At 44.0% G+C, this 10,622-nt stretch overlaps 1 protein-coding gene across 1 annotated transcript; it reads left to right on the top strand.

Moving 5' to 3' along the window:
* Positions 1 to 367: 367 nt before the first annotated feature.
* Positions 368 to 2,526, top strand: LOC112252714 (small nuclear ribonucleoprotein F). Its single transcript, XM_024424209.2, has 4 exons — positions 368 to 516; positions 831 to 956; positions 1,172 to 1,236; positions 1,518 to 2,526. The coding sequence occupies exons 1-4, from the start codon at positions 514 to 516 to the stop codon at positions 1,585 to 1,587; spliced, it is 264 nt and encodes an 87-aa protein (XP_024279977.1). The 5' UTR covers positions 368 to 513; the 3' UTR covers positions 1,588 to 2,526.
* The last annotated feature ends 8,096 nt before the right edge of the window (positions 2,527 to 10,622 follow it).

Raw genomic sequence — 10,622 nt, 5'->3', positions numbered from 1 at the left:
ATTATATATTATATATTATATATTATATATATATATATATACTGTATTATATTCTATTCTACTGTATTTTATTCTATGCTGCTACGACATTGCTCATCCAAATATTTATACATTTGTATGTGACCAATACAATATGATTTGATTTGAATAGTAGATCTTTGCCAGAAAAGAGGGATTGGCCAATGAGTGATATATGTTTCAGTTAGGTTGGCTTCTTAGTGTTCATAGAAATGGTCACAGAAAATAGATGTTGTGGTGGCAGCTGCAGAAAAGTACTTGGGGGTACGAGAAAAGTTACAGGGTGTATTGAGTGGTAGTGTCCCGTCCTCTAAGATCGTTGGCCTAGAGTTGGATCAGATGAAGAAGAAGAAGAAGAAGAAGAAGAAGGTAAACTCCAGTCCAGTTGGTGGCAGTAGTGCACTTTTTGGTTGCCAACCGCCATTTTTTTCAGTTAACCATTACTTCCTGCAACCAACAACGTGTGGTTTTCGTTGGAGCTCATACAACATCTAAATGGTAAATATAGGCTATACTATGAGGTGTTGGATGAGTATTGATAATATGTAGTGAAGGGCCAGGCTATCATAAATTGAATTTGAGTAGCTATCATAAATTCGCATTGTGCCCTTATGTTGGGATTATTCATATAGCTAGCTAGTTAGCAGCTAAATTAGCTAGCTAACTTGTTAGCCGCTTTTGCTTTGCACTGTATGTGAAAGGCTAGTTTGACTAGCTATGAATATAAGTAGCAAGCTGTGAGATGGAGCTAATGTGATCAAATGTACACTAATGCTAGCTAGTCTCAACACATGTGAATGATATCATTTCAGAGTTTACCGCTGAATCCCAAACCGTTTCTGAATGGTCTTACTGGTAAGCCCGTGATGGTGAAGCTGAAGTGGGGTATGGAATACAAGGGATACCTGGTGTCCGTGGACAGCTACATGAACATGCAGGTAAGTGGACCAGACGATGTCTAAAATGTGTGTACATTATTATCCTCAAATGGTAAAATGCACCATTGTACAGCAAGTTCTGGAATGATTACCCAATTACATCCAGAGCCATACAAATGTACATGTCTGGTTTTGTATTGCCATCTGTAACATATCTATAATAATAGTCAATATCTATAAAGTCTAGCTATAAAATCTATTGTCTCTGATTATAGTTGGCCAACACTGAAGAGTATGTAGATGGAGCGTTGGCTGGACACCTAGGAGAGGTGCTTGTCAGGTAAGTTCAGTGGAATGCTCATTGGTTTACTTGCACTTCACATAGCTTATGATTACACACACATTAGCCTGGTCCCAGATCTGTTTGTGCTGTCTTGTTAACTCCTATTAGGGTCATCATAGTTTGGTGTGACAATGACCATAGGAGTTTCAAGATGACACAAACAGACCTGGGACCAGGCTACATCCACATCTCCTCTGATTGTAGAATTAGCCCTTCTCTCTGTCATAGAACCAGCCTGCACTGAGCTAACAGTTTCCATGTGTTTCCCCTCCACACAGATGCAACAATGTCTTGTTCATAAGAGGAGTAGAAGAGGAGGAAGAGGATGGGGAAATGAAAGATGCTTGAAAGCTGAATGCTTCAGCAGGCTTCTTCTACTTTCTTTAGTTTATATTTTTTTTCATCCTGTCGCTAATCTTGTTCACTGGATTAGTCCTCATTTTTTTAATGAAAAACATCTTGTTGTGAAAACAGTTATGTATTTTTTTATATGATGATGATGAACCAAGCTGTTGTGCCCCTCATGGTACAAGGATAATAAAATTGTGCATATTGCACTTTTCAGGAACATCTTTATGATATTTTGTGGTGAGGCAAGAATATTAAACAATTGAGCTATTTTATAATCAAAGTATACAGGACATTTAATTATAGATCTAACTGAAATAACACAATGACACATTTATGAGTAGTGCATTTTTGTAAATCCTTCTTTGGCTTAAGCTAGCTTGAAATATAGACCTAACATAAAAGCTCATTTATAATCAGTAAATGTCTTCAGACGCCAACCTTATGGCAATTCGATCTGAACTGAAATTAAGAGCGGTCTGTCATGATCATTCAGAGTGTATGTCACTGTTTCTCATAATTTTTCACACAGGGTGGCTTTCCCTAGCCTGGTGGGCTGTTTGGGAAACGTTACGTTCAAATAAAACTATACTTCAGGCACCACTATACCACTGAATACTCTCCCAGGTATTCAAATACTAATGTCCGTTCAGATATTCAAATAGCCGTGCCCATCCTTATGTCAGCCCTGTACTCTCCAAAGGAGAAGATCCTGAACTTATGCTCCAATTCAGAGGTCTTTTCCTCCTCCCTCTGAATGGTGTTTTTCACAATGTCTATCTGCTGCACCAGTATGCAGGTCTCACTCTTCCTGTATGTTACACAAGTAGATGGACACAGTGTTAGCAGTTACGCTGAGTGCCAGTCTGCTTTCATATGCCTACTCCAAATGTAGTTAGTTGTATTATGTATTCAAAATAAATCACATTTACATAAGTATTCAGTCCCTTTACTCAGTATTTTGTTGAAGCACCCTTGGCAATGATTACAGCCCCGAGTCTTCTTGGGTATGACGCTACAAGCTATGCACACCTGTATTTGGTGGCTTCCGTCTGTCCACTCTACCATAAAGGCCTGATTGGTGGAGTGCTGCAGGGATGGTTGTCCTTCTGGAAGGTTCTCCCATCCATAGAGGAATCCTGGAGCTGAGTGCCAGCTCTAGGAAGAGTCTTGGTGGTTCCTAACTTCTTCCATTTAAGAATGATGGAGGCCACTATGTTCTTGGGCACCTTCAATGCTCCAGATCTTTATCCTGACTCGGATCTCTACGGCCAATTCCTTCGACCTCATAGTTTGGTTTTTGCTCTGACATACACTGTCAACTGTGGGACCTTATATAGACGGGTGTGTGCCTTTCCAAATCATGTTCAATCAATTTAATTTACCACAGGTGGACTCCAATCAAGTTGTAGAAACATCTCAAGGATGATCAATGAAAACAGGATGCACCGGATCTCAATTTCGAGTCTCATAGCAAATGGTCTGAATACTTATGTAAATAAGGTAATTCTGTTTCTTTTTAATACATTTGCAGACATTTATAAAAACCTGTTTTCGCTTTCTCATTATGTGTATATTAATGATAGTTTAAAAAAATAAATGTAATCCGTTTTAGAATAAGGCTTTAATGTAACAAATTGTGGAAAAAGTCAAAGGGTTTGAATACTTTCCCATGCACTGAACATCTTGGATCAGGCTAGTTAGCAGTCACATATGCAAAGGATAAGGCCTTGGTCGTGTTCATTAGGCATGAAACGGAAGAAATAAGGGACTGCTTGGATTTGTCCAATACGAATTGTATGCCCAACTGCCCTTCCTTACATTTTCTCCTGTGTCAGCTGGACGGTTTTGTGGATCTCATCCGTGGCCGCCTCCTGGAAGTTCGGGATGTAGGACAGGTTCTGCTCATCCAGGTCAGTCAGTACGTTCAGCTTGTCCCTGGGGTTTACTTTGAGTAACACAACTCTGGCTGCATGGAGGAGAGGAGACCGCAGAGAAAACAAAATGGAAGAGCTTATGATAACACAAATATTAGTCTGGTCCCAGATCTGTTTGTGCTGTCTTGTCAATTCCTATGGTCATGTAGTGGAAGGTAAACCCAGTTTCAGTCTTATTTTGAGAATAGGGCTATGAATTTATTATGGTAGATATGTTCATTATTACTTTTTTTGCATTAAGGGGTTTACTCAAATTTACCTCAGGTTCATCCACCTTTTTTAACCACTACCCTGGTTACATATGTCAACAAACACCAATACAAAAAAATGGTTTATCAATAAAAACAGGAAACTTACATCCAAACCTCGTCACTGAGGCCTCTGCTTTCTCTGGCACATCAGGGATGCCGGACGCTTGTCTCCTGGTGGAGGATGATGCTTGCTTTTGCACTGAAGGAGTCCAATTAAATGCACACACTAGCACTGAACTATTTGCAATTTTACAACTAATCAATTGATTGACTAATATATTGATCTTATGATAATATAATCAAATTGACCGGTAAAAAAAACATGATCCCCATCCTCTTTCCTTCCAATCTCACGTCTCGGCTGTGAAATTTTTGTGACTCTTGAATTGCGTCGGGCATAGGATGGACATTTTTTGTTATCCACTTGCTCGATAACAACAGCAATGTCTCGAGTTCCCCTAATAGCATAGCAGAAACCTCCACAAGGCGGGGGGCCCACGAGATCTGGAGGCCCATGATCTGTCATCTCATACCTATGTTAAAATGTTTGTTTTTTGTTATAAATACCTTTGAAAGCAACCACCCTTTTTAATTTCCACATGTAGCAACCAAAGTGTTTGTGTTGTCCAATCTACATGGGTAGTAGGTGAGTCAGACAGACAATATAAACTCACGGATCTTCACGGATCTTCATTGTAAAGGGTTTAAACACTGTTTCCCATGCTTGTTCAAGGAACCATAAACAATTAATGAACATGCACCTGTGGAACGGTCATTAAGACACTAACAGCTTACAGACAGTAGGCAATTAAGGTCACAGTTATGAAAACTTACGACACTAAAGAGGCCTTTGTACTGACTTTGAAAAACACCAAAAGAAAGATGCCCAGTGTTCCTGCTCATCTGTGTGAATGTGCCTTAGGCATGCTGCAAGGAGGCATGAGGACTGCAGACGTGGCCAGGGCAATAAATTGAACGGACAGCTGATCATCCTCGCAGTGGCATACCACGTGTAACAACACCTGCACAGGATCGGTACATCCGAACATCACACCTGTGGGACAGGTACAGGATGGCAACAACAACTGCCCGAGTTACACCAGGAACGCACAATCCCTCCGTCAGTGCTCAGACTGTCCGCAATAGGCTGAGAGAGGCTGGACTGAGGGCTTGTAGGCCTGTTGTAAGGCAGGTCCTCACCAGTCATCACCGGCAACAACATCGCCTATGGGCACAAACTCACCGTTGCTGGACCAGACAGGACTGGCAAAAAGTTGTCTTCACTGTAACGGTTTTGTCTCAGCAGGTGTGATGTTTGGATTCGCGTTTATCGTCGAAGGAATGAGGCCTGTACTCTGGAGTGGGATCGATTTGGAGGTGGAGGGTCCTTCATGACTGAGCTTGTCATTGCAGGCAATCTCAGCGCTGTGCGTTACAGGGAAGACATCCTCCTCCCTCATGTTGGACCCTTCCTGCAGGCTCATCCTGACAAAACCCTCCAGCATGACAATGCCACCAGCTACACTGCTCGTTCTGTGCGTAATTTCCTGCAAGACAGGAATGTCAGTGTTCTGCCATGGCCAGCGAAGAGCCTGGATTTCAATCCCATTGAGCATGTCTGGGACCCGTTGGAGTCGGAGGGTGAAGGCTAGGGCCATCCCCCCCCCCAAAATGTCCGGGAACTTGCAGGTGCCTTGGTGGAAGAGTGGGGGAACATCTCACAGCAAGAACTGGAAAATCTGGTGCAATCCATGAGGAGAAGATGCACTGCAGTACTTAATGCAGCTGGTGGCCACACCAGATACTGACTGTTACTTTTGATTTTGACCCCACCCCCCTTTGTTCAGGGACACATAATTCAATTTCTGTTAGTCACAAGTCTGTGGAACTTGTTCAGTTTATGTCTCAGTTGTTGAATCTTGTTATGTTCATACAAATATTTACACGTTATGTTTGCTGAAAATAAATGCAGTTGACAATGAGAGGACATTTCTTTTTTTTTGCTGAGTTTACATTATATATATAAAAGTATGTGGACACCCCTTCAAATTTGCTGACAGGTGTATAAAATCGAGCACACAGCCATGTAATCTCCATAGACAAACATTGGCAGTATAATGGCCTTTCCAACAAGTCAGTTCATCACATTTCTGCCCTGCTAGAGCTGCCCCGGTCGACTGTAAGTGCTGTTACTGTGAAGTGGAAACATCTAGGAGCAACAACGGCTAATCCGCGAAGTGGAAGCTCACAGAAAGGGACCGCCAAGTGCTGATGCGCGTAGTCCGTAAAAATCATCTATCCTCAGTTGCAACACACTGAGTTCCAAACTGCCTCTGGAAGCAACATCAGCACAAGAACAATTCTTCGGGAGCTTCTTGAAATGGGTTTCCATGGCCAAGCAGCCACACAGCCTAAGATCACCATGCGCAATGCCAAGCGTTAGCTGGAGTGGTGTAAAGCTTGCCGCCATTGGACACTGGAGCAATGGAAACACGTTCCCTTCAACATCTGGCAGTCCGACGGACAAATCTGGGTTTAGCGGATGCCAGGTAACGCTATCGACCCGAATGCATAGTGCCAACTGTAAGTTTGGTGGAGGAGGAATAATGGTCTGGGGCTGTTTTTCATGTAGTTCAAGTGACGGGAAATCTTAAAACTACAGCATAGAATGACATTCTAGACGATTCTGTGCTTCGAACTTTGTGGCAACAGTTTACCCCTTTCCTGTTTCAACATGACAATGCCCCCATGCACAAAGAGAGGTCCATACACAATTGTTTGTCGAGATCAGTGTGGAAGAACTGCATTGGCTTGCACAGAGCCCTGACCTCAACTTCATCGAACACTTTTGGGATGAATTGGAACGCCAACTTGAGCCAGGCCTAATCGTCCAACATCATTGCCCGACCTCACTAATGATCTTGTGGCTGAATGGAAGCAAGTCCCCTCAGCAATGTTCCAACATCGAGTGGAAAGCCTTCCCAGAAGAGTGGAGGCTGTTATAGCAGTAAAGGGGGACCAACTCCATATTAATGCCCATGATTTTGGAATGAGATGTTCAACGAGCAGGGTTCCACATACTTCTGGTCATGTAGAGTAGTTGCATCTAATTAGCCTGTCTCAGAGCTGTCGGCGGCAGCCCGCCTTGGCCTTCTCACCAATTTTGGCCATCGAGTTCAAACAAGTTAAGTGAATCAGGTGGAGAGTGGGTGTGTTGTTCAAAATGGATTAAGGCAAGACCAAGTGGTGCACATAAACACCACAAAAAAAGCTTTATCTGATTACCGAAGAACCACATCAGCAAAGCTACTATCTTGTCCTCGACTGACGAAACACCATTGCAGGTGGAATCTAGTAGGCCTACTTATGCAGCAGCTAGCACTAGCAGCCCCCTAGTCCCGACAGAGACCTCACTGCCCGGGCCGGCCATTGACAGTGGCCTTTACTCCTCGTCTTCCGGACTATTCCCCTCGAGAATAGTGACAGTTACTCTAATGAGAGTGCCGGACCTCCTCCCCCAGAAAACCAAGTTAATGACTGCCAGCGACCGAGCTGCGACCCCTTCCTGTGAACACTGTAAAGCCTATGAGGGATGAGACGGATAGCCCCGACAGCGTGGAGTCCAAGTTACAATGTGTATTATAAACCGATGGTTCGAGCCCTGAATGCTGATTGGCTGAAAGCCATGGTCTGTCAGACCGTATATCATGGGAATAAATAAAGAAATACTATTTACTGGTCCAATTACGTTTGCAACCAGATTATAATAGCAATAAGGCACCTTGAGGGTTTGTGGTATATGGTCAATATACCACAAGTAATGGCTCTATCCAGGCACCCTGCGTTGCGTCGTGCAAAAGAACAGCCCTTATTAGCCATGCTATATTGGCCATATACCACACCTCCTCGGGCCTTATTGCTTAAATATACACTGAGTGTACAAAACATTAGGAACGACTGCTCTTTCCCTGACATAGACCAGTTAAATCCAGGTGAAAGCTATGATCCGTTATTGATGTCACTTGTTAAATCCACTTCAATCAGTGTAGATGAAGGGGGAGACAGGTTAAATAAGGATCGAGACATGGACTGTGTATGTGTGACATTCAGAGGGTGAATAGGTATGTGCCAGGCGAAATGGTTTGAGTGTATCAAGAACTGCAATGCTGCTGGGCTTTTCATGCTCAACAGTTTTCCGTGTGTATCAAGAATGTTCCACCACCCAAAGGACATCCAGCCAACTTGACACAACTGTGGGAGGCAGCGGAGTCAACATGGGCCAGCATCCCTGTGGAACGCTTTCGTTCCAATGAACTGAGGCTGTTCTGAGGGCAAAAAAGGGGTGCAACTCAATATTAGGAAGGTGTTCTTAATGTTTTGTACACTGTGTAAATAGGCTACCAGCTAAATACTGTATATAGTTAGAGATAAGATAGACTGCATTGTCTGCAAAGTACGAGAGTGCTGAACATAAATACATTGTGATTTAGTTTCGGTATCAGACTAACTTATGATTTTGTTTGAAGAGCATAAAGACTGGCTGCTTACCGCCAGTTCACCCTATGTGCACACGGGATAATTGGATGAGGTGTACAGCAAATCCCTGTGTGTGGTTTCTTCCATAAGGCGCACATACCCAGAAGCAAGTGGCATCTACATAGGGTTTGAGTTTAAATAAAGCCTAATAATTGAGTAAATCTAGCCTGCTGTACTTTTTTCAAGACATAGATCTAATGCCAGCGCCTTATGTAAAAAAAAAAAATGTATTAGTTAGATTGTCCACTATAACAACAAGTTCAAGTGTAACCAGAGAAACTTGCTTGGAAGATACAACTACTTTAAAACGTGCACTTTACCCACTGGCCCTGTTATTAGAGTAGTGACTTAAACTAAACTAGCATTGGCTGCCATCTATTGTCAAGGAATGGTAACTACACTGTTGTTGGTAGACTCAAAGACTAATAACATTAGTAGATGCTTTTAACCAAAGCGAACTGGGTACATGGTAGTGGAAACAGATCACAGAAAGAGGATTACAATGCATAGTAAGTTACAGGGTTATTACATTGTTTTTACAAGTTCCATGTAACAAGAAGAGGATTCACAGGAAAGGCTGTGGTTGCAAGTCTTTGCCTCGTGCACAAGCTCAATAGACACTACAACAGTAGCTTACCTAAAAGGAGCAAAGAGCAATTGCGACATACATTTTTGTAGTTATAAATTAATGAAATGTACCCATTGACTCTTGAAGAATATGACTTATAAATGTCTCATGAGCTTAGTTCAACTGTCGTACCCCATCAGAATCCAAAATATAAGCTTGTTTTACTCCAAGTTTGTAAAAAAAATTTTTTTTTTTTTTTAAACAAACACAATATAGCCCCAAAACATGGTTAAAACTATAACTTTTATATCATGGGTGGCCGTCCTTCCACTGAATGCTCTGTCTATGAATTTGAGAGTGGTTCAATTTCTCCAGCCCCATCCCTGAGCTTTTTACCGAATCAGGGGCATGGAGAACACTTTGTTATTGTTTCTACTGCTGATTGCCCCTTTAAGAAATGAAGTTGCAGATTAAATACACACCAAAATATGTTACAGATACTATAAAAATGCCACATCACTCAGACAGTTAATACACAGCATGCAACACAGCAAGCAATCAATAAATCAAATGTATTTTACAAAGCCCTTTTTACATCAAAATAATAACAACCACAATGGTTATAGAGGGTGCAACAGTTCAACACCTCAGGAGCAAATGTCAGCTGGCTTTTCATAGCCGAGTATTCAGAGATCGAGACAGCATGTCCGGGAGAGAGGGTCGAAACAGCAGGTCCGGGAGAGAGAGTCGAGACAGCAGGTCCGGGAGAGAGAGTCGAGACAGCAGGTCCGAGAGAGAGAGTCGAGACAGCATGTCCGAGAGAGAGTCGAGACAGCATGTCCGGGAGAGAGAGTCGAGACAGCATGTCCGGGAGAGAGAGTCGAGACAGCAGGTCCGGGAGAGAGAGTCGAGACAGCATGTCCGGGAGAGAGAGTCGAAACAGCAGGTCCGGGAGAGAGAGTCGAGACAGCAGGTCCGGGAGAGAGTGTCGAGACAGCAGGTCCGGGAGAGAGAGTCGAGACAGCAGGTCCGGGAGAGAGAGTTGAGACAGCAGGTCCGGGGAGAGAGTCGAAACAGCAGGTCCGGGAGAGAGAGTCGAAACAGCAGGTCCGGGAGAGAGAGTCGAGACAGCAGGTCCGGGAGAGAGAGTCGAGACAGCAGGTCCGGGAGAGAGAGTCGAAACAGCAGGTCCGGGGAGAGAGTCGAAACAGCAGGTCCGGGAGAGAGAGTCGAGACAGCAGGTCCGGGAGAGAGAGTCGAGACAGCAGGTCCGGGAGAGAGAGTCGAGACAGCAGGTCCGGGAGAGAGAGTCGAGACAGCAGGTCCGGGAGAGAGAGTCGAGACAGCAGGTCCGGGAGAGAGAGTCGAGACAGCAGGTTCGAGAGAGAGTAGAGACAGCAGGTCCGGGAGAGAGAGTCGAGACAGCAGGTCCGAGAGAGAGTCGAGACAGCAGGTCCGAGAGAGAGAGTCGAGACAGCAGGTCCGAGAGAGAGAGTCGAGACAGCAGGTCCGAGAGAGAGAGTCGAGACAGCATGTCCGGGAGAGAGAGTCGAGACAGCAGGTCCGAGAGAGAGAGTCGAAACAGCAGGTCCGGGAGAGAGAGTCGAGACAGCAGGTCCGGGAGAGAGAGTCGAGACAGCAGGTCCGGGAGAGAGAGTCGAGACAGCAGGTCCGAGAGAGAGAGTCGAGACAGCAGGTCCGAGAGAGAGAGTCGAGACAGCAGGTCCGAGAGAGAGAGTCGAG

The sequence above is a fragment of the Oncorhynchus tshawytscha genome, linkage group LG06, assembly GCF_018296145.1.
Source record: "Oncorhynchus tshawytscha isolate Ot180627B linkage group LG06, Otsh_v2.0, whole genome shotgun sequence".
NCBI lineage: Eukaryota > Metazoa > Chordata > Actinopteri > Salmoniformes > Salmonidae > Oncorhynchus > Oncorhynchus tshawytscha.
Note: the sequence above shows the minus strand (reverse complement) of the source record. Positions and strands in the feature narration are given on the sequence as shown.

What these genes read in the sequence shown, in the direction of transcription:
- LOC112252714 (XM_024424209.2), top strand. An exon ending in ACAGCTACATGAACATGCAG is followed by an intron (nt 957 to 1,171) that starts GTAAGTGGACCA and finishes CTCTGATTATAG; the next exon opens with TTGGCCAACACTGAAGAGTA. An exon ending in CTAGGAGAGGTGCTTGTCAG is followed by an intron (nt 1,237 to 1,517) that starts GTAAGTTCAGTG and finishes CCCTCCACACAG; the next exon opens with ATGCAACAATGTCTTGTTCA.